The following is a 27,409-nucleotide window of genomic DNA, read 5'->3' on the forward strand; positions in this document are numbered from 1 at the left end:
ACCACTGTAGAAGACCAGATAAGCCACACTGACAAGCACAGAAATTGACAAATTAACCCTTTATTATTTTTCAACTTAAAGCACCAGTGTGTAGGATTCAAGCAAGGTTTATGCTCGCTGTGTCCTTTGCACAAGGTTTGCGCTCCAAGAAATGACATCACCACGGCTTTCGTGTTGAGCGAGAAGGCTCTGAAAGTTGTTGTGGCGCTTGGTAGTGCACCTCTGAATTTTTGTAAAAGGCTTAGCTATGGAAAAACATAACCCAGGAGTAAATAAAGCAGTATTTTATCATTTCAACCTTGAGGTAGGCAACAGTAATAATTACAAATGCAATGTTTAGAGTTAAATCGGTGTTTACCACTGTTGCCAGGCAGGCTTCTTTTCCTATGATGTTCTGACAACACTTGTTGACTTTGTTTGTCCACAAAATGTTTTGTTTGTACACTCCCTCGTGTTTAAGAGCATATTGTGCAGTACGTTTTGAGCGTAAATGCCTCTGTGCATGCTCATAGCTCACACGCCATCTACAGGGGCCAACAGATGTGTGTATAAATAACGCTTTAGGGGGCTCAATTGGAAGAAAAGGAATTAATATTGATAATTATGTTTTCGTTGGTGTGAACTGAAACTTAGTATTTGTGTTTTCATTAGCTTAGAATGAGCCTTTCAGGAGTTATCGTACATCAAGGGTGAGTTCCATTGTAAGAAAGAAAGAAAAGCTCTTCTTCCTTTATTTTATCTCTTGAGTTTTATGTTAATCTATGTGTTAATCATTATTTCAATCAAATCAATATATGCCTAAATAATAAAGTTATTGTGTTTCATCCACAGAAAAAGAGACAATGGTGAAAATGCTCAACAATTCACTTCATAAAGACTAATTTATACTCCTGTTACATATAAAAATAGACACATCCATTTTAACTGTTGTGAACATCACTGCCCTCATACTTCACTGAGTCTTTTATGTTGGCATAGATACAGCAAATAGATGACTGCAGAGGGTGGAGTCAAATCACACAACATTAAACAAGATGACGATGGGGAGGTTGTGATATTGTACCTTTGCCTTGGGTGTGGACGTGGAATTCCTTTCACTGTATTAGCAATTTGTTCCCTTCTGCCATTATTTAAATTTCTTTGTCATCTCCTATTGTTGTAACTCACTTGCAATACGCTACACTGCCTGGACGATCTCCGGTGGTACACATCCGTAAGCTTTCAAAAAAGGTGCACAAATACAGACAAAATTAACGCAGGAAACAGACAGAATGTATTATCCGTCTCTGTATCTAATATTGAGAATATATGTGCCCTTAGTGTCTTAACAATTATGTTAACTGTACAGCATTGAGGTCTTTTTAAAGAAAGGGATTAAAGAATGAAAACAGTATTGATTTGGCTGCAATCTGCAATCTCACCACTAGATGCCACTATGTCATGCACACTGGTCCTTTAAGCGACACTGTCTGACTATATCTATATTTTGCTCCAGTTTGTGAGGCATAAACAAATAATGTGTACATTTTCTGTTTTATTCCGCTAATTATTACTTTCCCAGATGATTATGTATAATACAATTTCATATTAAAGGTTACAATAAGAAAACACTAAACGAAGCCAGACAACCGACCAATCAGGTGAGAGCTCTCCGTGTGACAGTTGGTCCCGAGCATGCGCAGTTTGCTTTTCTCTTTGGCAGCCACAACAACATACTGAAAGGATCCAGTCAGTCTCGCCCCTCCGCTCTCAGCAGCATCATCATCGTCCCCGCCGGGTCCGGTGGCAGTGAGGATGGTTCAGCGGAAAAGCAGCCGGGGACGCGAATGACAGTGATAAGATAATGGCCCTCGGTTTACGCAAGTTCCAGAATGTGCGCCTACTGACCAAGTGAAACGACCGTGTAAGTAAAACGGTGGAGATTTGCTGTTGTCCTGCTGTAGCGTGAGGTAGTTGAGGCTAACACAACGCGCTAACCTGAGAGAGACGGTTTGCTAGCTTCGGTAACGGCAGGAAGGTAGGCTGCTTTGGGTGTTAACGTTTTCCCACGGCGCCGTCACAGCCGCTGGAAAACGTTACCACCCAAGGCAGAGCGTTTTATCGGCAGCATTTCGGGCAGCGTACACCTAACGCTCGCTTTCCCGTTGTTATGGTTATTCACACAGGCTGTCAGTGTGTTGAACAAAGGAGCTTTAACCGAGGGGCCGCATGGACAGAAACATGCAGAGAGAAGTCGGCTTCTGTTTGTTTTGTGCTCCATTTCATGCTGACACACTTCTTCAGGGATAACCACACGAGGTCTGACCTGAATATGTGGCTGATTGACGGTGACCTAGCTAATTTTGGTAAACGCCGGAGTGCTATTGAAGTAACTTACACTGTATCTCACTATGCAGCCCTTTCCTGACTTTAGCTCCCCCATAGAAGTTTGATGTTTCTTTTGACAACCTGGTTTTGTGAGTTTATACAGGAGCATGATCCACCCACACTTTGGCAGAGGTGTCTCACTTGTGTATCAGATGACAGCAAGTTTTGATAGCTGTACCGCAGTAGGTGTTTGTTTTAAGGCGTGTAAAAGTGATAGTCATACAGTAATAAGTAGAAAGGTACTGGCAGGCAGGACTTTATGTACTTAAGTTATCTCTACTCAGTCATAGCTGTAGCTTATCACAGCCAGACTGTTAAAACTTACCAAAGAGCTGAGATTCACATCATGATTATATTAATATCTTGTTATGACAGCCAGCACCCCTGGTAGCACTGCAATTAATGGTTGTTGTCATTAGATCTGAAAGGATCACTCAATTCGTTGATTGGCAGAAAATTAATTGGCAACTGCTTTTTTGTAATGACTCAATCACCAAGTCATTCATCAAGCTGCCAAACACTCAGTTTTCATCTTCTGAAAAGTGTGGATTCACTTTTTTTCTCTTTTATATCACTATAATGAATATCGGAATATCTTTGAGTTTTGGGCTGCTGGCATTTTTCGCCATTTTTTTGACATTTTATTGCTCAAACCATTAGCATTTATGAGCGAAAATAACTATTATGTTTTCTTACAGTGAAAATAATGGATATTAACAGCACTAATCTGACTAAATCTATTTTCCTGATTAATCAATTAATAGTTTAGTCTGCAAATGTCAAAAGTCCAAAACCTAATGGTGGTCAGTTTAAAATGATTTTTAATAAAATAGCAAATCTTCACCCTAAAAATAGTTTTTAGTTTGAAATTTTTTTAACAGTTGCAGATTGATTTAATGACTAACCAGCTCTAACCCCTCGTATATATCTATAAAAAGTACCAAGATAATCACACCCAAAATGTCTTCATAAATTACAACATTGCTTGTAAGTCATTGTGATGTTTAATTTTGTCTACATGTGCGTATTGCTGGCTGGGTTTTCGAGAAACCAAGAGTGTCATGACTCGAGTTCTTGTCAGCAGGGATCATCAGACAAAGATTTCCAGACAACATTCATGGGTTTGGGATTCTTGAGGTCATGAGTCATTAAGTCTCAATTATCACATTACCTAAAATGGGGAATACCGTATGGACTGGAGGCCTGTTCTGTGTAGACTGGTGGTATATGTGTAACTTAAAATTCTTCACTTCCAAACATAAGTTATAAACATACATTAATTCTTGGCTGGATTTACAGCTAACAGGACGAGTGTCCTGTCAACAAGGAGTGATACACTTCCTCAGCCTTGCTCCACCTAACCACAGAATGACGTGTAGGCTCAAAGAGCTTTCGTAATAGTACATAATTGCACTGTCACTGCCAAGTGCAAACCTTGCGTTCCCTGGAATTCCAAAGTTCCTCCATGTGCGGACCTCCTTTCCTTATTTAGTATAAGAGACAGAAAGAGACTGGCGGAGATGCACAGGGGAGTGAAGTGAACTGGAAGTAAACCAGTGTGCACAAAACAGAGAGCCAAGCAGACAGACTGACCTATTAACTATAGTAACCCCCCTTACCACCAATACCACCACTTCAGATGCACACACACACACACACACACACACACACACACAAGGTCCGGTTTGCTGCATGCATCACAGGAGCAGAACTTAAAAGATGTTGGCTATTATTCGCCAGTGGTTGCAGCTTCTACGCGGCCCGTATGCCTCCGTCTGTCAGTGCGTGTTTTCCCTGTCTGTGTCCCTGTCTGTCACTGCATAGAAATGGGAGGCAGAGGAGGGGAGGCAGCCAGCCACGTTATTCAAATGTTCCAGAGCCCGGCCAGCCAGCGGCCAACTGTAGCCAGGCTAAAAGAGGCTCTTTGTGAGGGCCAGACAGATGGCCATAGAATGAAGACTGTAATGATACCCTCAACGGCCCAATACACACACACAGACACATGCACTCACATACAGACTCCACTCATTACAGGATGTAATGGTGTGTGTGTTTGTTTGTTAAAGACAGCGCAAATTGTGTGTGTTTGTGTGTGAGAAAGAAAAGGGAGAGGTAGGAAAGACGAGGAAGGAAATGAAGCAGAACACACCGATAAAGATAGTGATTATGTACAATATGTGACAAAGAAAGAGTGTGTGTTTGTTTCAGCACACTGTTATTATGCCTGTATTGCATGTTGAATTATTTTTTTGCGATATTAAAAATTCTTGTCATGCCAGAGAACTAAATTTTGAATTGGTATGAAGACAATAAAAAGATAACTTGTGAAGGTTTATAAACTGTTTCTGGGAGAGTAAACTCAGCTGTAGCAGCCATAGCTGTGATTCTTGTGATTCTTTGGTGTAATGCCTGAGAGGCAAAGTAAAACAGGTTTTGGCCCAGCGTGCTAATGCTGCACGGTTTCACACACACTTAAACTTTAATATCGTCAGTAGTAGACAGGCATGTAAACAGTGTAATGTATGCAAATTCTTCACAAACGCAAGCTAACCAGAGTCACAGTGACCAGCTGTGATATTATTGACTGTGCCTTTCATCAACTGTCTAACAAATCAATGGCTTGGATATCATTAACCTTCCCCTCTCGCCTGCCCTCTTTATAATTATCACCATGCCTTTCGAGCTTCTTTCTTCTGTCCCTCTGTTTTCCCCTCTATTTCTGGTAAGATAACATCCTCGTTGCAGCACATCAGCTGATCGATGGACGGACTTGATTGATTGAGCTGCTTTTACTGGCGCTCTCTTCCTACCTGTCTCCCTTCTTCTTCACTTTCCCACTTTGTGTCGTTCTCTCCTTTTTCCTACCTTCACCAGGCTTTTTTTCCCCCACTCATTCTAATTCTTTCCTCTCCTCATGTCCCTCTTTCCACCACCCTTTTCCTTTAATCAATCTTCCTCTCTCCCTCTTTTACTTACAGGGCAGGAAAACACTGAACCATGTTGCTCTAAGTTGTGACCTGTGGTGAGCGGGGAGAAGGAAGAGGAGGAGGAGGAGGAGGAGGAGGGAGGTGCAGGCAGGAAGGCAGGCAGACGGGCATCTGCCACAGCTCCCTTTAGGCGGCCCTTTGCAAGCTTGAAGCCATGGGCAACACAGCCACAAAGTTCCGAAAGGCGCTGGTGAGTGGCGACGAGGCCCTGGCCTGGCAGCTGTATGAAGGCAACCCTCAGTTCAGGGACGGCCTGGACCCGAATGCATCATATGGAGAGCAGTACCAGCACAACACGGCCCTGCACTATGTCTGCCGCCACGCCATGACACGTCTGCTCAGGTAAAAAAAACAAAACAAAACAAAACATGTTTTTTTTAACTGGATTGGGTTGAGAATGTCAGATTGATTGAATCTGACTATCACCTTTGAGGCTGTGGCTTGTAATGTCGTTAAGCAGTTATCCAATACAGTTATGCAAGTGAGTCATATTAAACTGAATAACAATTAGCAGGATGTCAGCCTTAATAGTTTCCATTTTCATAATTGTGTTTTTAAGGCAAGAAAGAGGACATTTTGTACCGAGGAGGCCAGTCGCATATACTGTCAAATTATGTTAATGATGTTACAAGGTGAAAAATCTCAAAAGTTACATTGACATATGCCAGACACAGTGAAAGTGCATTAGCCATGAGGAACACTGGCAATCAGATGCAATTGGAGCAACACAGACACTGATTAACAAAACAGCAAACTACAGCCTCAAAAAGGAGCAATTACTAGAATGAGCAAATGCGAGAGTCTCGCCAAGAAGCAAACATGAAAGAGGCACTCCACTAATTTTACACATGAAGTTCAATGTGCTCGTTATTAGGAGGACTACTCTGTATAACCGTCTCCTGTGGTTCTGGAGGAAGTTTTCTGAAGTGTGAGAAAATAACTCAAATAGTGTCATCAGGGTTATTGCAAATTGTGCTTTGGAGTTAGAATTTAAATCAAAAAGCATGTGTCACAAACTTGGGAACAAGAGTTTTAAAGACTTGGCCATTTAGCAGGCAAAAAAACTCAGGATGTCTCTGCTTATGCTGCATAGATTTGTAAATCTAAATTGCTTCAGTGCCACTTTAAAGGCCCAGACACACCAAATTGTCATCAAAGAAGTAGTGGCAATGAAGGCCGACTGTTACTGAGCTCAATGGCTACAAAAATAATCATTTTACGTAATATAAGAAGCTTCTTTAGATTTCACGACCTCTTGACTTCAGTTGTTTGCTTGCGTGACTTTTCTTCTTGTGAACTGAGCTAAACTGCAAATCATAGCGAAATCTCTCACCAACTGGTTTCGCCAGTTGAACATGCCGAATCGGCTGACAAAGCTGTGGTACACCCCTGAAAAACTTGGGTAACAGGTACTCAGAGACGGCCCGACATTGACCAACGGCCACCCGACAGCTTGGTGTGTTAGAGCCCTTATTGTAAGAATCTAAGGGTGCATTCACACCAGGGTAGTCCGGGGGATTCGGTTAGATTGGGCGGGGAATGCCGAAAAATTTCGCACTTTCATTGGGTTGGTTCACTTTCACACTGCACTTTTTAAAGCAGACCAAACTGCCTGGACAACATCAAGCAGTTACAACAGCTGCTTGTTTGGGGGCGGTATTGTCCGAAACGACCACTGACCAGGAAGAAAAAAAGCATGAGCATGTTGATTGGCCAGGACCGAAAACGGAAAACCATCCCCCTCAGTCACGGACCTTAATATATTGCTGTCGCAGTTTGTTTTTTTTTTTAACCTTGATATGATACTGATCTGCCGACTGATTAAATCCGTGTGCTGCAGTCCTCTCGCTAAACAATTTAAAAACTGCTTCTTTTAGTTCATGCTCATGGCTGTTTTTTTCTACTCAAAATGCACTGTGTCTACGTCACTTCCTCTCTTTGGTTCACTTCGTCTCTTTGGCTCGCTGGATAGTCCGTTTGCATTTCCCACTGTGAGCGAACCACACCAGGGTTCACTCGCAAGTGAACCGACCAAGCGGACCAGGGTAGCTCATTTGGTCCGCACCAGAGTTCGAATGAGTGTTCACACCTCTTCATACGAACCGAACTATCCGTGAAAGCGGACTGGGGTTCGTTTAAAGTAGACCAAATAGCACCAGTGTGAATGCGTCCTTAATCAGAAAGCATGTGTTACAAATTTGGGACCAAGAGTTTGAAGGATCTGGCCAATCAGGAGCCAAAAACACCACTGAGTTGCATTGCAGCTCTTCTCCTTGCTAGGGACTAAAAGTCAATGTCTCTGCTTCAGCTGTGTAGATTTGCAGTTCCAAATCGCTGCAGTGCCACTTCAGGAGCGTTAAGAAATTTGAATGTACTACATGGTTGTTGTGCTGTAAGGAGTTTCATTGCATGTATATTTGCTTGAAGCAGGTGTACACACACACACACACACACACACACCAGCACTCCCTCCGTTGGATACGATCGACTCGTCTGTCATAAGAGAAACAATAAAGTGGAGTCACTGAGTCTAACACAACCTAAAAGAAAGGGGTCAAACTAAAAAAAACACACAAAGAGCAAGACACCAGTTTGTCTTTTTAACCCCCTGCAGGGATAATCAGGCTGCTGGCCATGACCAAGACAGCTGATGCAGTGACTCAATAGGCGACCTCACCTCCTCCTCCTCTTTCTCGCACTCTTCCTCTCTCTTGCCCTTTCTTTCCGTGATTACGGGGGGGGGGTCAGAGGAAGCTGTTTGAAAAGGCCAGTCAATTATCTGTGCATCTGCATGTGTGCACACGTGCATGTGTGTGTTTTTAAGGGGGGGGACTGTGACTCCATAACTGCTTAATGTGTCCGAGTCTGTGAATATAACACAGTGAATCAATTGGTGTGCTATTTGTGTCCCTTCCTACTAACCTATAATGGGCCAGAGAGGCGTGCTGAACGCCGCGCTCTGCTCCTGATAAGTATCAGAGGAAATGCTTCTTTGTTCCAAACAGCTCGATTGGACAGTGGCAAGCGGATAAACGACAGAGAAATCTCAGACAAAATAAAGACTCACAGAGGACAGGCGTGGGCTGGTAGATGCAGAGTCTGTTTTTCAGATTATTTTTAACATATGTCTGCTTCACGTACGTTCACTCGCTTCTAGTTGTCTCCGTGGGTCGGATTGGATAGTAATCGCATGAGATGTTCAAACTCGGAAATCACAAGTAGATCTGGGAAAATGGGCGTAGTTCAGGAAGTGTAACCCTTCCTCCATAACAACTGAGAACACAGTCTCAGAAATTTGTAAATAACAACAGTGATTTGGTCATTCATTGTTAACAGTTGACTTCCTGTTGTGTGAAGAAGGCCAAGACACAAAGCCATTGTCTTTGTCAACATGCAGCAACTTCCTTTTTTAATGTCATGTGTGTCCTCATGCTATAGGACAGGTTTGGTTCCTTCTTGATCATACACATACAACAGATTCAGAATTTCAGTGTAACAATTTAACTCTCCCCTGAGGTTTCCTGCCCTCGTCAAATTACTGTACGGTCTGAAAAGCTTTGGTGCTTCACAATTGCAGCAAAACATGTGATGTCCCCTAGCCTGTTGTTTCTAGTAGACAGATATTAGGGCCATCCATCCTGAGCACAGGGCTTTGTGCGTGTATGTGTGTGTGTAGAGGTGGGGGGTGATGGGTTGTAGTTGAGAGGGGAATAATTAGTGATTATTGCTGTGTGGGTGAATTGGCAGTGCACTGTCATTAGGGGGAGGCTTCGGGGGCTCGTGGCTGACAGGATAAGAAGGTCAAAAGTGGAAGAGCAGGACAGCAGAGGAAGAATAGGCTGAAAGGCTTTACAATAAGGAAACATTCAAACACAAATTCAATAGTGGCTACTGCACAGGGAGCGGAGTGGGAGAGGTTTTACAGCATTTTTGTATGTATTCAACCAGTGGAAATCCTATTACATCCTATTATTGTCTCTTCTGGTTTAACTTGCATTAGCGAGAGGGTCGTTTCGACTATTATGTTGTAGATAAAAAAGAAGACAATTTAACATGCAGCTGCATAAGGATAATGTAGAAAACGATATCAGATAAAAGAAAGACAATGGAAAGAGACATTGTAGAGGAGGAGGGGAAAAGCAAAGGTTGGATAGAAAAGGAGAGATGGAAGTGGAAATGTAGAAACAAACTTGGAGGAGGAGAAAACAGAATATAGGTGGAGCCAAATAAAAGAATGGAAAGCTAATCAGTAAATGGAGGTTTTGACAGACAAAGAGCAGAGAAAAAGTATTTTCTAAACAGAACTGCAACCACAGCCTGGCCCTCAGTACGACTAGCACATCCATCACGGTGTGTGTGTGTGTGTGTGTGTGTGTGTGTGTGTGTGTGTGTGTGCACCCGCCAGCCAGCATGTCCATTATCTCAGAGATGTTAAACAGAAATAGTCAATATTCTGCCATCTTTCTCCTCCTCCCTCTCTCTCTTCTGCTCTTCTTACCCCCAACACTCATCTCACAATCCATCTCGCCACCATACCTCATGTCATCTCCATGCAATCCTTCCTCCACATCTAGCTCTCTCTTAAGTAAGCTTCACTTGTCTCATCCACCTTCCCTTTCACCCTCTGATTTAAGCCTGCTTTCAGTTCCTGTCAGTAGGGCTGTAGTCAATCAAAGAAAATCTCGGTTGACTGAAATTCTACCTACTCTTCAACTAATCCATTGGTCAGTGGAGGGTAAAAAATCTGCATATTATCTCTAGACTAACTAAACTGGCCACAGTGAACCAAGTGCATTTTTTCCTGGGGCAAGCGTAATTTTTTATGCTTTGAAATGGAAACGCTACATACACACTGTGCTAACAATGCCTGCAGTGTGATGAGGCACTGAGCCCTGCACAATTGCTGTTTTTTTTTTTGTCAGCGAGAGTTGAAAAATTTTCAAGCTAGGGCAAAATGCTGCGCTTGTCATTGTCAGGTTTTACCCAGCTGTCCAATCATAGTGAAAGTGGAATGGGACAAATACCACAAAGACTGTCACATCGTGCATGTGCAAGTGCTGAACAACACTTGCTGGTTAGGCAGACTGGCGGGTCTTTCCTCTCTTGCTACGTACTTCAGCCTTCCCTTCATCCAGAGCAAGGGCCAGATCAAGTACTGTACCTCGTGCTGACATTTTTACTTCCGCAGATATTCCGTGTCTAGGCTGAAAGTGTTCTAGGGCTCCCGGCTTGGCATTTTCAGCAGGGAAAATACACTTTGATGAGCACACAGCTGTAGAAAGTAACACCAGTGTTTGTCCGACCAACGACAATAGTTTGAACAAGAGCATAATGACCAACCAACTGACCAGAGGTTGAACAAGCCCTAGCCATAAGTTTTTCTTCACCTTATGTCTGAACTCCTCTGTTTTGTCCTTATTCCGTCTCCTGTTTCATTGAATCCCTTCTCTCTTGCCGGCGTCTTGTAGGTCCTTCCTGTTCAGTAAAGAGGGAAACCCCAACAAGCGTAATGTGCACAATGAAACGTGCCTCCACGTGCTGTGCCAAGGCCCGCAGATCCTGCTGCTGCCAGAGGGAGCACTGTCGCCACGACTGGCCCGACCCCAGAGGGATGAGCAGCGTCGTGCCGACTGCCTGCAGGTACAAACACGCAAACACACTGACATACTTACATGTTGGTGTGAAAAGAAAAGTGTATTGACAAGCTCTGTATATGAATAATGTAAATAATGTTGTGTGTGTGTGTGTTTGTGGGTTCCCCCAGATGATCCTGAGCTGGACGGGGGCCAGGCTGGAGGGAGGCCAGTACGAGAAGGTCAATGTCAATGCCACCGACAATCACCACAGCACTTGTCTGCACTATGCCGCTGCTGCAGGCATGAAGAGCTGTGTGGAGGTGAGAGAAAGTGTGCGGACCACTCCGGAACTCACATTAAGGGGAGCTTTGTTTTCTGCATGGCGGATCCGTCTGCGCTCTGTGTGATTTGATTTTACAGCCAGTAAAATCTGTAGACAGTATTATGCCAGTCCTTGCATCAGGAGCATCTGCTTTATGTTCCATTACTGTCAGATCCAAGTACTGCTCCCTCCCTTGTTTTCTCAGAATTTTACAGCATTTGAGTTAGAAAGAAAATCCACTTCCTGAATTGAAAGAAAATTGAGCTCAACTGTGATATAGGCTGCCTTGGGAAATGTAACCCAGATATTATCCTTTAAGATACAAAGTTGAACACATTTCTCTTCATTCCCTCTCCTCTTTCATAAACTGTCTGCCCACACCTCAATCTTTCTCCATTTTACTATACTTCCTTTTGACTCTTGTTCTGTTTACTCCCTCTCGTCTCCTTGTGGTTTCTCTCCCTCATCTTTCACATGTTACTGTCTACTTCCCTTCCTCCTATTTATTTTTTGTTTTCTGCCGTCACATTTTTCCTCCTGTTGTCTCTTTGTCTGCTCCACTCTCGCTTCCTTTGTTCTCTTTTGTTGCAAGTTCCTTCAATTTCTTGTCCCTCTCCATTATCCATTTTTTTCCCTTTTTTTTTCTCCCATTCTTTCTGTCTACTCCGTAGCTGCTAATCCAGAGCGAGGCGGACCTTTTTGTGGAGGACGAAGACAAGTTGACACCATGTGACCACGCCGAGCGGCATCACCACACCGAGCTGGCCCTCAGCCTGGAGTCACAGATGGTTTTCTCCTCCTCTTCAGCTCAGCAGTCAAACACAGACGCACATGGTGAAACCAACCTGCTGCAATACAAGGAGGTGAGACCTCAGTTACGAGATCTGGGGGGTTTCTTGCTGGCTGGACTGAAAATAAATAGGTTATTTTTATGCCTTTTAAGGCTGTAGATCTTAGTCAGTCAGTTTTCATTTTTAAACATTCACTCACGGGGAATGTCCTTACAGTATCTGGCCTGGGAAACATGAGTCCTCTGTTTCCTGTTTATGTCATTTTTATGATTACCAGTTTGATGTGAAATGATTCTTATGATTATTTAGATGTTTATCAGAGCCTGTTTGCACCTGGTATTAACATGCTTTTTAGTGTTCTGTGCACAAGTAGACAGTTGAGACGCATCGCTGTTCACACCTGTGTCCATTATGTGTCTCCAGGTGACCACTCGTTATTGCCTACATCACTTCCGCTAGAAGATTGAAGGGTCCTGTGCATAGTTATTATATCCACACCCATCCTCGCTAGCTGCTAGCTAGTCACATTAGCAGTTGTGTTGGTACAGCTGGAGATATCGCTGTCAGCACAATTCAACACGTCTCATTCCACAGAGCAAAATAATGGACGGTCACGCAACACTGTCCAACTCATTGTAAAATTGGCAAGTTATAGCTGTCACCAAAACAACCATCACGTCCTGCATTGATGATGTAGTCCTTGTCGAGATGCATGAGCGTTTACACCACAAAGATATGTGATCTAATGCGTCTCAGATCCCCCCCGGCAAGAGGTTTGAGTGATCGGATCACAATGCGTCTTGGTGGTTATTTACACTTGTATTAAGCACTGTCCACTTGCGATCTGATCACCCAAGAAGCATACCAGGCATAAACAGTGCCTTTCTGATTTGTTGGTAATATGATGTCTATTCGTCACACAGACCTTTACATTTTCTACTCTCTTTACATCAAGGACCACAGTTCACACAATCGAGCCATTCTCGACATGTTGTGGTTGTATTAGCAGTACTTTTCACAGTTTTTTTTTTTTTTTGGGTCAGTGAACACAGCACAGGCAGAACTCTTTTCTTTTCCCTTCAATAGCAGTTTGTGGAGTTTTGAGTCGCAGGATAGATAAGTGATCAGTTGAAACAATCAGAGCTGATCAGATCAGATCGATGTATGAAGGGAGCAGCTTTTTGTGTTTGTTTTAGACCCAGCACACTGATCAAAACATGGCGGCAGATGTTTGAATTGTGGCAGCCACCACAAATAAATGAATGTGTGAGAAACCCTGTTTGGTGTTAATGTTTAATGTCAGGTGCTTCAACTTTGTGTAGAAAAAGCCAACTTAATTCAATTTGAATTGTAAACTTTTACAGTCATGGAAGTTACCCTATAGTCATGAAAAATTCTTTTTCATCAGCTTGTGTTTACAGAAGAAAATGTGACTCATGTGACACACCTCTTCTCTCAAAGGTCACAACGTACACTGGTTTTTAGCACAGTTACAAAAGTGTGCCCATGCACACACCTCTCCCCATGTTTCCCAGGATCCTAGTTAAACACGGGGCACCAGCACAGTCTTCCAGCAGTGGCTGCTGCCAACTGATAGCAGTTTGATCTTCCCTCCTGCAGCCAAATCTATGCTAATACTTAATCTCTCATTCCCACCGCCACCAGCCCCCAACCCCTGCTGCCCCACATCCCTGTCCTTTCCATTTTTCTCACATTATCTGTTTCACTTCCTCAAATGTATCTCAATCTCGTACTTTTCATGTTTGTGTTAAATAACTGTCTTCTCCTTTCTCTTTGTGTCTTGACGTTTCTTTCCCTCATCTTCTTGTTCTCCCCGTTGTTTCCTCTCCTTCTCCTCCATGTCTTGTTCCTGTTCATTTATTTCTCTCTGTATTTCCTAACATTTCAGCCTTATGAGGGACTGAAGCTTCAGGACCTGCGCAGGTTGAAGGACATGCTGATCGTAGAGACGGCAGACATGCTACAAGCCCCCCTCTTCACCGCTGAGGCCCTGCTCCGAGCACATGGTGTGTGGAAGTTGACATTCATGTGACGTTCAGAAACCCTCACAGCGCTGTCGGTGTGATTGCAATGTTCAGAGAAAATTACACGCTTACTCCCGCCTTTAAATGTGTATGTGTAACCACTCTCTCTCAGACTGGGACAGGGAAAAACTTCTGGAAGCCTGGATGTCAGACGCTGAGGGCTGTTGCCAGCGCTCAGGTGTGACCATGCCCACCCCACCACCCAGCGGGTACAATGCCTGGGACACCCTACCCTCACCTCGCACCCCCAGGACCCCGCGCTCCCCCCTCACACTCACCCTCACCTCCCCGACCGACAGTTGCCTCACTCCTGGAGAGGAGGGCCTGGCTTCGGTGAGATACCCAGTGATGACTTAAAAAGCTTTTATCTTGCATCACTGTTTAAATTACAGAGCAACAAATGTGTGGTTTAGTGGATGGGATTATTTAATTGATAAATGAGAGATTAATGGGTAGGTTGTGGTGACAGGATTATTGGAAATCATTAGATAAAGGAGAGCTATGCCTTGACAGGTTACCTAAATGATTGGGCTGCAGTTTGTAAAGATATTGCAAACTCATCTTATCAGTTGAACTGTCTCATTTGCTTGATTACAGTAGGTTAATGTCTAATCTTACCAGAGCAGAAGAGGTCATAGACCATCTCTCTAGCAATGATTATTACTCCTACCCTTTGTTGTTGCACATACGCATCAGCCTCTTGTCCACTGTTACTGTTTAGGCAGGAGTAATTACAGGTCTAGTACTTATCTGGCTGAGGTTTAACTTGCAGGTTATCACAGTGTTTAGACCTGCAGTTGTTAGACTCCTCAACGGTGAAGAAGGGTGTATTTTAGGTGATGCATGGGATTTAATATTGTCTGAAAAGCATGATGAAGCTGTGTGGGCTTTTGGGAAAAAACAATATTTGATGGCCGCAATATGACAATATGATGGCAGCAATAAAATCTAATGCAATCTCAACAAATTATTGCAGGTTGTTATATTGCTTTGCGTCACATTGTATACACGTTGCTGCTATTTTGTCCTTTCCCTGTGTGTGTGATGATAAAGACACAACAGTGAAAAATATTTAATGTCATGTTAAAGGAATATACTGTAATGTGTTATGTGTCGTGTTTATCTTCTGCCCCCCTGCAGTGTGGAATCTGTCTCTGCTCTATCTCAGTGTTTGAGGATCCAGTGGACATGTCCTGTGGACACGAGTTTTGCAGAGCATGCTGGGAAGGGTAGGGACCTGTGTTTGTGTGAATATATAGAAAGATATATCCACCTTATTCCTAGCCCCCATGATACCCTGCATGAATTATGGGTGCAGCTTCCGACGTTGAACCCAAACCATGGTTTCCAATGATAACAGTTTTTTTTACGGTGCTCTATTCTTCTTTCCAACAGCAATTGGGAAATAAAACGTGGAACACACAACCTGTTATAGCTCAAACGGGATTATGTGATCATGTGATCATACCTCTGCCATCTCTGACAGCTATCTGAAAGCATTGTTTTTTTTTTTCCTTTTCAACCGAGCACGCTAGCAATTAGCTTGCCTTTTGGACTGTTAAAATACTGTTAACTTTAACATGGCCCGAGCTAGCTTAAGGTAACATCTGCTCCTTCTAAAGATGATTTATGATGACTTATTAAGAGACCCTAACACATTCTGCAAACTTTTAACATAATTCAGTATTAACTGTAGCTCCATGTGAAGTGAATAAATATGATGTTAATAACCTTTGGTTCCATTTTTTTACATGATAAAAAGGAAGTACGGTGAATCAGTAACACATTCTCAGCCCTAATGACTAAATACATATTTCAAGGATTGTTGCCGATTTTATTTTATAACGAACAATTTTCTAGTGTAGGTTGAGAATGAAGTCAGACGGGGAAAGACAGGGATATCATGTACTGACGTTGAGCCCTGTCAGTCTAGGCGTCATTCTCTTCTGCAAATTTTGATTTAATACTTTTTCACTGTCTCATGAAACTCTTGTGGTTTTATTACTCATATTAATGGGACCTTTGGCAACAGGAACAATCCCATTTTGTTCTGGTTACATGTTCAACACACAGTTGCTGAAGACAGAAATGTAACTTAGACTGGTTGTCAATTTTCTTTTGTCTGTGTGTCTCTCAGGTTCCTCAACGTAAAAATTCAGGAGGGTGATGCACACAATATCTTCTGCCCGGCCTATGAGTGCTACCAGTTGGTGCCGGTGCATGTGATAGAGAGTGTTGTTTCCAGAGAGATGGACCAGCGATATCTACAGTTTGACATAAAGGTAAATAGACCCACTCGTGTTCTCAGTAAGGATTACCACAGCTGAAGGAAACTTAATTTAATTTGTGTGACTGTTTTCTCGCTGCGTATTTGTATGAAACTTTCTTTGTTTCTGCTTTTTTCTTCCTGTTTTTTTTTTTTGTTGTTGTTGTTTGGGATTTCCTAAACACTTCTGCTCTGTACATTCCCTCCTGTCTTGTGTTCTCTTCTTCCTCTTCTACCTCTGTTTCCTCTATCACTTATCCGTGTCTTCTCCTCCTCTCTCCCATCTTTCTCCCTCGCTGTCGCAGGCATTTGTGGAGAACAATCCTGCCATCAGATGGTGTCCTGCAGCACGTTGTGAGCGCGCGGTTCGGCTCACCCGACCAGGCCCCGGGGACAGTGACCCGCACAGTTTCCCCCTGCTTCCCTCCCCAGCTGTCGATTGTGGCAAGGGTCACCTCTTCTGCTGGTACATTTTATGATTTATTGGCTGTATACACACACTTGCACACTCAACTCAGCTGGGAGATGAGGCCACTGTGTTGTTGCTCTACAAACTTAAACAAGGCAACTATTTTATTTTTGTTGTCAGGCCAACAAAATAATCTTATCAGAACCTTTTTTGTGCCTTTTTTTTCTCCTTTTTCTGTTTCTCTTTCAATAAATGAGTGACAGTTCAACATGCTGCTTTAGACTCAGCTTATTGTGTTGTACTGTACCTAATTCTCTGTTTATTGCCCTCCCTGTCTGCAGGGAGTGCCTTGGCGAGGCCCATGAGCCATGTGACTGTCAGATGTGGAGGAACTGGCTCCAGAAAGTCACAGAGATGAAGCCTGAGGAGTGTAAGTCTGTTTGCCGTGTTGTTTGTGTTTTGCTTCACATTACTGGGTATCATTTTAGCTCCACCTCAGTAATCTGGCACCACAACAAGGCAGTTAACAGCAGCTGTCAGGACGGCCTACCAGGATGTGTCTAGTATACTTTTATAATGTGGTGGCAGGTGTTCAGGTCATTGATATTTGTGACAGTTGATGTGTTGCTAATGTGTGTGTGTCTGTGTGTGTGCTTCCCAAAGTGGCAGGTGTGAGTGAGGCCTATGAGGATGCTGCTAACTGCCTGTGGCTGTTGACCAATTCAAAACCATGTGCCAACTGCAAGTCGCCCATTCAGAAGAATGAGGGCTGCAACCATATGCAGTGTGCCAAGGTATACACATTAATCTTTCTGTCAGCTGTGTGTATCATCATTTGTATAGACACTGTTCTGGTCACACACTATTAATAATTCTGTACTTTTATTTCATCATTTATCGAATTTTGGTTAGAATTATGAAATTAACTCTGCTCTCTCTTGTCGCAGTGTAAGTATGACTTCTGTTGGATCTGTCTGGAGGAGTGGAAGAAGCACAGCTCATCAACAGGAGGCTATTATCGCTGCACCCGCTATGAGGTCATCCAACAGCTAGAGGAGCAGTCCAAGGAGATGACTGTGGAGGTATTAATACAAGCTCTCACTGATATTAACAGAATATGTTCACACAGACAGACATATAGCTGCTCACATTTCCACTCCAAAGAACTACCTCCATCACGTGTCAGATGGTACACTGTTAAAGTGCCCTACAGCATCTCATTCACTCACACACACACACCAAGCCATTTGAGTGACATCGAGTTGTTTTTTATTACAGGCAGAAAAGAAGCACAAAAGTTTTCAGGAGCTGGATCGTTTCATGCACTATTATACTCGCTTCAAGAATCATGAACACAGTTATAAGGTAATACACTCTTCACACATGCACACACATACAAAACAATGCAAAGCTGATCTTCCAAAATGCATCTTGAGACATCTAGCTAAAATGGAAAGAATCTTTGTCTGTCTGTCTTTCCTTCAATTTTCTCAATAACTTCACACTCGGCGGATGTATCTCTGGGATCCAAGGAAGTATGGTGTTGTTGAGTGCAAGCTCTTTGGATCTACGGGACACATTTATTAGTAGTGCTGTACTGCTGCCAGAAGTACACAGTGTGTAATGTATTGAGAGGAGACCCCTATTAACTGGGTACAGCTTGCTCTCTGTATATTCAGCAACAGATGAAGAGAGACCACATATGTTCCACTGTAGCAAACTCAAACATTTCAACAATTAGCAATATAACTTTTAGAAGAAACACTTTTGTTTCTGGATGTAACCTGGTCTCAAATAGCTAGCTGTTAGCGAATGATGCATATACTCTAGCACACTGGTTCTCAAACTACATACGTTCACCACTGATGGTACACAAGCTCCCTCTGGTGGTACGTGGAGGAATCTCGAAAATATTTTTAAAAATTAAGTATGTATAATGCTATTAAAACACTGCAACATTTTAAATCTGTAATATATTTTTTTCAATATCAGCCAGCTACGTAGTCACATTCATGAAGGTAGCACGGGCATGTGTTCATGATTAGTTATAAGCTAATGTGTTATTGCAGGATTGTAAACGGCAATAAAGTGAATGGTGTAAGCATTCTGTAACTGTTGCTCCAAACTGGAACTTCTATGAATCAAAGTGTCCATCAGGCGGAGAATAATTCGACCAGCCCTGTTGAAACTGAAGTGCACAACAGTCAACTGTGCGAAGTGCTAGTGGCTACTTAAGCAATGCCAGTAAAGTCTCCACAGCTCCTGATGAGAGGATGGCCCTTGTGGTGTGTGAGAGTTGTGTGGAAGAGTTTAAGTGCCAGTTCAAGTGCTGCCCTTTGCACAGCGTGGCTGTGGCTGACAACAGTCAACAATAAGTAACCTTACAAGCAATCAACCTGACTTGACCAGGCACGTTTTGAATGGACGCTGCACTCATACGTCTCAGTGTGATAATCATAAAATGTTGGACATGTGCATTCTCTCCTCTTGTCTGTTAGTTGGAACAAAAGCTGCTTAAAACAGCTAAAGAGAAGATGGAGCAGCTGAGCAGAGCCTTCATTTGCCGTAAGTCTCTCTTACATGATCAAAAGTGTATAGAGCAGTTTGTTATAGTCATAGTACATTCATCTTTTCTGCATTATAACACTGGCTTGTTTGGTGCAGGTGAAGGCACTCCTCCAGACACACGGTTCATTGAGGACGGTGTGAGTGAGCTGCTGAAGACGCGCCGCGTCCTGAAGTGCTCTTACCCATACGGCTTTTTCCTGCAACAAGGCAGCACCCAGAAAGAGATATTTGAGCTCATGCAGGTAATCTAATACATATTTGTAACATGAACAAGACAAACAGCTTTATAGCCCCTACAGTGATCCCTAAAGACAGCTGTGTTCATTAGACCTCACCGGTTGGCTCAACTGGTTCGGACAAACAAAGTGCTGTTAGTGAATTCTGTGGCAATTCGACCCTGATGGTTTTGTACTTCTAAATTACAGATTTGTATTTTGGCCTGATGGTGATGCCAGGCAATAAGTGAAAGGGTCAACAAAATCGTTTTTGTCCGTTTGGTCCATGGATATTCATATAAATATTCACAGAAATTGCAGCCTGTAGTTGTTGAGATTCTGTTTACTGGATAAGATAAATATTCTTTGGAGATTATATACAAAACTCCTCAACATACACACACATTTTTCAGTGTTGGTGCAGGCTATAAACTGTATTTTGGATGTTTTAACAGCCTGGTGCAAACATTACAAATGAAGCGCACTGCTTTTTTTTTTCTTAATGTTTGTTTCTAATGTAATTTGCATTATAACAAACATTTTTATTTTATTTTTATATGTTTTTATTTTATTTTATTTTTTCATTTTAATTTATTTACTTTTTATTTTATATTTTATTTTATTTATTTATTTTTTATATGAAAGATACTTGGCTTATTTGCAGTAGCTTGACAAAATTTCTTTAAGTCTAACAGAATTTTGAGATTGTAGTGATTGATGTTCAGTATAGTTAATCAGAACAGAGCCCTGCAAAAACATTAGAACCACCACAGGTCCATTCATATATTTTTCATACACTTACACTGGTTTAAATTGGATGAAATCTTCTGTGAGATAAAGAACACTCAGCTCGTGTTGTCAGTTGTAGAAGTTATTAAGAGTGGTTCATCCTTCTTTAAAATTCGATGGAAGTTTAAGGCCTACTTTGCAGGATTTTCCCAAAATATCCTTATATAATCTTACACAAAGTTATCCCGTCTCTCCTCTCTGCTCTGTGGATGCAAGCTGCAGGTCTGTGTGTTTGTTTGAACAAAGGTGAGGTTAAGCCACACAACGCACACAGAGCAGAGAAGCCAAGCTGACAGGATGTAGCATGCGCTTCAGCTGAATTCACACAAAATCTGGCAAAATCAGCACCTTCCTGCAGGATCGTTTGGAGGTGTGGGAGCATTAATTTGTGCTTTAGAACATAACCACTGTGAAACAATTAGAAAATAATTCTTCTTTCTTGAGTCACTTCTTTGTTCTCTCAAGCCCACTTGACCACCGCTGCCCTCTGAAGGGGCCAAACAGTAAGCGACCAGTCCTGCATAGTATGCCTTTAAGATGTTGTCTTTGTTCTCAGACGGACCTGGAGATGGTTGTGGAGGATCTTGCCCAGAAGGTCAACCGGCCGTACCTGAGGACTCCCTGCCACAAGATAATCAGCGCGGCCCGTCTGGTGCAGCAGAAGAGGCAAGAATTCCTGGCATCAGTGGCCCGAGGCGTCGCTCCCAATGATTCTCCCGATCCTCCCCGCAGGAAGTAATGATACACACGCTCACACATAGTCCAATAGTGCATGCTCCTTCAAGTAAAAGTATAAATATTTGATTACAAACTACTTAAAAACTGAAAATTGAAGCTGTTATCTGCTTTATGTGTGTCATTGTTTAACTGTGTGAAACATTCTTGTGTTTGATTCAGTTACCCTAGAAGATCATGGGACTTTGAGTACCTTGGCTTTGCCTCCCCTGAGGTAAACAGTCACATCATACACTGAAACACCACTTTTTGTTGTTTGCTAACTATTTGGTTTATGCCCAGCTGATGCCACTCCCTAAACCTGCGCTAAGTGACCTACTCCAGTATGAGGCCATCTAAATGCATGACTGTGGCTGCAGCTGACTTAGTTTGCTTGTGTGTGTGTTAAGATGGGGAGTCATCACTCTGTACTGGGAGCAGATCAGAGGGAGAGACAGTCACAGGTAATGCATTATAGTTCCTGGCATTTTCTGCACACGCATGAGCTAAACTCTGTTTTCTGTGCTGAAGATTATGAACCTGCTCGATACAGAGTAGACCTCTAACACATCTTTTAGAGTTGGTTTTGTAATAACCCAGCTTGAATCACTCTTTGCAGGATTATGCTGACATCCAGTACCGTCGCAGACACAGACCGCGGCGCAGAGGAGACATGCTGAGTCTGCACAACCTTAGAAGCAGCAGCAACACACCAGAGACCAGCAGGAGGAGTGACAACACAGGTCTGCCAAAGCTTTTACTACAGCCTTATATAAAGCACTTTATTACAGAAACGGTCCCTATACAGTATGGGCAATATAGGAAATGAACTCAATAGTCGATTCGGACCAGAGGAACTTTTTCATACTTGTAAGAAACTCCCTTTTTGTTCTGTTCGCACCGCAGGAACAAGGAACAATTGTAGTTCTTAGCTCCTATTTCAGATAAGGTACTCTCCCAGCACTAGAGGAACCAGGAGTCCTATTGGCAGTGCGAATGCAAACTGAAAAAACAATCCCCTTGAAGCTATATATGTAGTTCTCAGGGGGGCTCCCCAGTGGGTAGTTTGTTTCAGGAAGTCCACAAAACTGTTCAGTCTAAACATGCCTAACGTTGCACTGTATAGGTGCCATTGTATTTGACATCGAGCACATACAGTGCACCAACTCTGGACCCTAATCCACCTCCATCCTTTACCTCCATTTATAAATTTTGATTTGTCACCACACCAGACATCCAGCAAATGGGATTTTAAGTTATTGCTCCATAAATCTGGTCTGGTCGAAGCACACAGACACATTGATCACTGGGATCAATTTGTAATCAAGCTTCATAATGCAGTCCTTGTTTTAATGTGATATTTTGTGTTCCAGAAGGTCCAGAGAGAAGCGAGGGCCGCAGAAGAGCGCTGGGCTCGCTGGACGAAGATGATCCAAACATCCTTCTGGCCATTCAGCTGTCCCTTCAGGAGTCCCGCAGGGAGAGGAGCCTGGAGGGAGGGATGGAGGGGAGAGTGGAGCTGGAGCGTGGACTGGACAGAGGACAGGAGAGGAGGCCAGGTACCACGGGAGACCTGGGTGATGTTGCTTTGCACTCCCTCAACACGGATGGTCCTCCGGGAGCCAGAGGCCCCTCATTCCCCTCTTCTCTCCTGGATCCTCCTCGCCCCCCAAACAGGACAGACTCCACCTCCCAGCCTCCCACGTCAAACACCCTCCCCCTGCCTCCCCCGCCTCCCTCCCTCAGTGCAGAGCTGCTGGAGTTGGGAGACAGCCTTATGAAACTGGGGAACATAACTACTCCTTACGACCTGGACACACACACACAGGAGCAGCTCTGCTCTCACCACACATACAACCACAGTACACTCACTGCTCCCTACACCATCGAACCTGCTCACAGCAACTGCAGCCATAGACCAGACCAGAATGCACTGACCACTCCATTTGTGCTTGACCATATCACCATTACAGATCCCAGTTACTGCCACCCCAGTGGTTATTTGGCTGAGGCGGAACACACTGCCTCCTGTGCACTTGAACGCACCCCAAACCCCACCCATCCTAGTACATGTAACCGGGAACACGCAGCCCTGTATGACAGCACCTCAAAACCAGACAGCTCTTACAACCCCTGCCCAGAACACAGTAGCTCATACACTCAAGAGCGTCCTTCCGGTTACGCTCTTGAACGCCCACCCAAATCCGACCCTCAGCCGCCTGCCCAGTTGTGCCTCCCGTCTCCAGAGCTTGAGCCGGAGCTGCTGCTTTCACCGGTGATCCCCCCAGGGGGCCCTTTCACCCCCAGCGACCCTCAGAGTCTGGAGCCCCTGGACCCCACAGCCAGTGCCCAGCTGCTGGACAACATCATGGCCTGGTTTAACAACAACATAAACCCCCAGAACAACCCGCAGAGCCTGGCCCTCATCCCCTCGCCACCCACCACAGAGTCCGACACCTCCCCTGACACACACACTGAGACTGAGTCAGAGAGCCAGACCTCCAGGGACGTGACCCCCGCCCCTATCTGGCAGCCCCTGGAGGGCGAGCCAGATGCAGACAGAGGGTCGGCGAGTCCATGTCTAGGTGCTGCGGGTGAGGAGGGCCCGAAGACATCGAGGCCCAGCACTCTGGAGCTGGAAAACAGAGAAGCTGGCGAGGAGGGTGTGGGCGCAGGGTGTGTGGCTGACCTGTCGCTGGACGAAGCGCACACACACCCGTACTCACACTCCCAACGTGGAAACAGTCCTGCACACACTGCCCCGGCCACAGAGAGAGACTTAGACCTCATCCTTCAGTTGGAGGGGGACCAATCACCTGAGGAGTGGGAGGAACAAGTACACCTGGTGTGACGGCGACAGAGCGACATGGAGAGAGAAGGTTGAATGTTAAGTAGAGGAAGAAAGAGAGGGATGAAAGTGAAAGAGGAAAGAAAAGTAAAGACTAGGAGAGAGAAGCACTAGTGGAAAAATCTAAGAGATAACGGTGATGCCTCGATGAGAGATGTAGGTCTTTGAAGTGTTTACTGTATGCTGTATTATACTGTATCTAGAGAGGACATAAAACCCTGCGGACTTTGTCCAGTAAAGATGATGTCATACGCAGTTTGATTTATTTATTTATTTTTTTGTCCGCTCTAAAAGCAGACAAACTATTCTTTTGAAACAAACGAGTATTTAAAGCAGAGTACATAAATGGAAAGCTACTGATATCATAACACATAAAATGCTGCACACGTTTTGTTTTGTTTTTTTTTTTAATTTATTTCCTCTATGTTGTCTCAGTTTGTTCAAGTTTTGGTGCTGATTCATGCTGAAATCCAAACTTGCCTCGTATATTCACACTTTCATTAACGCATCGACCCAACCACGAGCCCGTTCAGCGCTCCTGGAGCCAAATATATGACGAATATAACTGTAACCTTGGAGCTTGTTTAGCGTACTGTACAATCAGAGGGCCTAATTCTGATTTTTGGACCTTCATGCACACTGTGCCTGCTTTGATAGAGAGCCAACACACTACTGATGTTTTCTTTTGGTAGGCCGCAAAGGATGACGATACAGCTGTGCTCGGTTAATGATGAGCTAGTACAACGTGCTTATCAGATTTTATGATGGTAATAATTCTTTTGTAACACTCCAGAAGAGATATCGTCTCGCCCCATTGCACAGGGAGGTCACAGGTCAGACAGCTAAGAGTCAGTAGGAATACAGCAGGTGTTTCTCAGAGTCAAGGATCCTTCCTTGGTAGGATGAGTCCTAGGAGGGGGAGGTGGACACTTGGCACTCCATCTCTGCTGTAAATGATTAATTTTTAACTTTTATGTTTTATCTTAATCTCGATATTTTAAAAATCTCATTATCATCTTAATCTCGTTCATTTTTTTATACGCTTGTTTTATAAAAACTCCTGGAGACATTAATCTAAATAAATGACATATTTATCTAAATCCTGTCGAGCTCCGCTGGCGCAGCTTCCAGCAAATCGTGTGCAAAGAATTGTGGGGATTTTATGCCCACTGAGGATCCACACATGCATCCTTGGAATTTCTCTGAAAGAAGGACTCAGTCCTGGGTGAAATTCATAAGGATCCTTGACTTTGGAACAGTCTCGGCGGGGTTTGATGACGTAGCATCCTTTAAATTCAGCCTTCCTTGACTTTGAGAAACACCCAGAGTCTTGCTCAAAGGCTTTCCAGCATCATGGCTGCTTGTTGTCGGGGGAATTGAACCCTCTTATTTTCTGCTTACTGCACCACCCTGCTCCTTACTCCATAAAATGATCTCTTTATCAGAGATGAGCTTTTACTCAAGTGTCATCCACATTTCTGTATTTTACACCTTTGCTTTGGCTCAGTTTTCACAACAGTGTCAAAATACAAAATGCTATCATAATAATTTCTGCATCAAAATTGACATAAAGTAAATTAAATTTGTTTTATTTGTAGAATTTGTGCAAAAATTTAAAGAGATTAACACCATGAGTTTATGTGGAAGATGCAGAAATTGGTGCATAAAGGCTGCAGGAGATGAAGTGTTTAATTATCAGAATTTTCTTGTGCAGGACCACCAAACCCCAGTTTCACACCCTTGACTGTAAATATAGGTAAAGAAGTCCAGAGTTTACAATACACTAAATCATATATTCATACATTTTTACCTTTTTGTGTTAAAGATTTTATCACGTCTCTGTTGATTTAAACTGTCGTTAAAACCGAGCCAAAGCAATCAGACCATACTGTACATGATAACACTCATTTAGTTTGTTCTATCATATCTATTCCACTACTGATGACGAGTACAGTGTGCTGTTGATTGATTGATGGGAGATGGGTTTTTACTGTAATTTATCCTTTTTTTTTTAAAAAAAAACATTTCTTTATAGCGTTCTTTATTGCTTACTATAGAGATGAACTTAGAGATGAACTTCCAGTTGAGACCAGAGTCGTTGGGTCTGTGTGCCTTTTTGTTTCAATTGTATTTGTTTATTTGTTGGTATTTATTAGTGTCATTACTTTTTGTCATGCTTAACGACGTTGCTAATGAAAGATGGAGGAGAACACACCACTTTGGCTGCTGCCAAATGCACATTAGTATCATTTGTCCTACAGCCCTGGATTATCTTATTTAAAGTTACCCCAGAGGAAAACTGCTTTGACTCATGTGGAAGAAATCTGTGTGAAGAGTCTCCACTATAATTAATCATTTTTATTTTAAAATTGTTCAAATGTAGTCGGTCTTTGATTTTTCTGATAAGCGATGTAACACACTGAATCCTGGGTTGTCCCTCGGCCATTATCTTCAAACATTATCGCCCAGCTGTAATGTTTACACAGGAATTAAACACTGCCTTTTGTGTTGAAATATGATTTGGTGCTTTTGGGACTGAAATGATAATAATGGAGTGCTTTTAATTTTACTTTCACGGCCGGCCAAACCTAATTTTGTTGAAATTTCTCCCTCTACTTAACAGAAAGTGCCAGTAACACAGAATGTGATATGCAATCAAACATGCATCACTTATAATTGATAGTTTGAGTTTGAAGCTTGTTTAAAGTGTGAGGTCTGGAGTGCTTCACTGAAGTGACAAAAAAACCCCAACAACAACGTAAAATAACACTTTTTCCACTCCGAACATTAAACTGTGAAGGTGCTGGACAGGTTGTAGGTGCTGATGGAGACATCTCACAAGGCATGCTGAGGTATGAGGGCAGCTGGTGTGGCCTGTAACATTTCAAACATTGTTACCTGAGGAATGGTTTGATGAACATTTATTTTAGGTTGCGTGGTTGTGACAGGAAACACGTAGGAAGAGTCCAGGGTCTTTTCATTTGCACAGGCATGCTGTTAATGTGTTGCACTAGTCCAGTGCTGTCAGGCAGAATGAGGACGACTGATGAGTGCAGCTTTAATTATATTATTATTATAATTATTTACTTTTTTATTTTATTTCTTGATTTAGAAGTGGATTTCTGGTGTCAAATGAATGGTCCTGGGCCATTTTGTACTCCATATATAATATTTATATTTTTCCTCAACCAACAACTTCAGAATTAAAAAAAAACAAATTAAATTGCACTTGCATAGATTATACTTGATACATTCCCAGTCAGTCCATAAGAGAGGTTTGATGTGTGGCCAAAACTGTAAATGAAAGTGTCAGTGCAAAGTTTACTCTCAATAAAAACAACTGAAAGTGTGTCGCTATGAGAGTTTTTCTTAGTTTTTTTTACTGTACATGTAGGACTGGTGTTAGAGAGTTTCCACTTGTCAATAATTATAAATAACATGCCAAATGTCAAATAAACATGTTTTTAATCAGGAATATTCTGCACAAGTATAACTTGTTTAAACACTAAATA

General features: G+C 42.9%; 1 protein-coding gene across 3 annotated transcripts; it reads left to right on the forward strand.

The window, feature by feature from the left end:
• The first annotated feature begins 1,707 nt into the window (after positions 1-1,707).
• LOC125904751 (ankyrin repeat and IBR domain-containing protein 1-like) lies at positions 1,708-27,254 on the forward strand. Of its 3 annotated transcripts, none has more exons than XM_049602363.1 (21): positions 1,708-1,903; positions 5,346-5,696; positions 10,823-10,994; positions 11,119-11,250; positions 11,924-12,115; positions 13,953-14,070; positions 14,201-14,421; positions 15,229-15,317; positions 16,226-16,370; positions 16,660-16,820; positions 17,105-17,193; positions 17,427-17,557; positions 17,711-17,845; positions 18,042-18,128; positions 19,262-19,328; positions 19,428-19,573; positions 20,892-21,070; positions 21,233-21,284; positions 21,460-21,513; positions 21,669-21,792; positions 22,423-27,254. In XM_049602363.1, exons 2-21 carry the CDS (start codon positions 5,509-5,511, stop codon positions 23,898-23,900), a joined length of 3,960 nt encoding a protein of 1,319 aa, XP_049458320.1. In that variant the 5' UTR covers positions 1,708-1,903; positions 5,346-5,508; the 3' UTR covers positions 23,901-27,254. The 3 variants fall into 3 exon arrangements, with proteins under 3 accessions (XP_049458320.1, XP_049458321.1, XP_049458322.1); XM_049602364.1 differs by having other exon boundaries at positions 22,426-27,254; XM_049602365.1 differs by lacking the exon at positions 21,460-21,513.
• The last annotated feature ends 155 nt before the right edge of the window (positions 27,255-27,409 follow it).

Source organism: Epinephelus fuscoguttatus, linkage group LG17, assembly GCF_011397635.1.
Source record: "Epinephelus fuscoguttatus linkage group LG17, E.fuscoguttatus.final_Chr_v1".
In the NCBI taxonomy this organism is placed as follows: Eukaryota; Metazoa; Chordata; class Actinopteri; order Perciformes; family Serranidae; genus Epinephelus; species Epinephelus fuscoguttatus.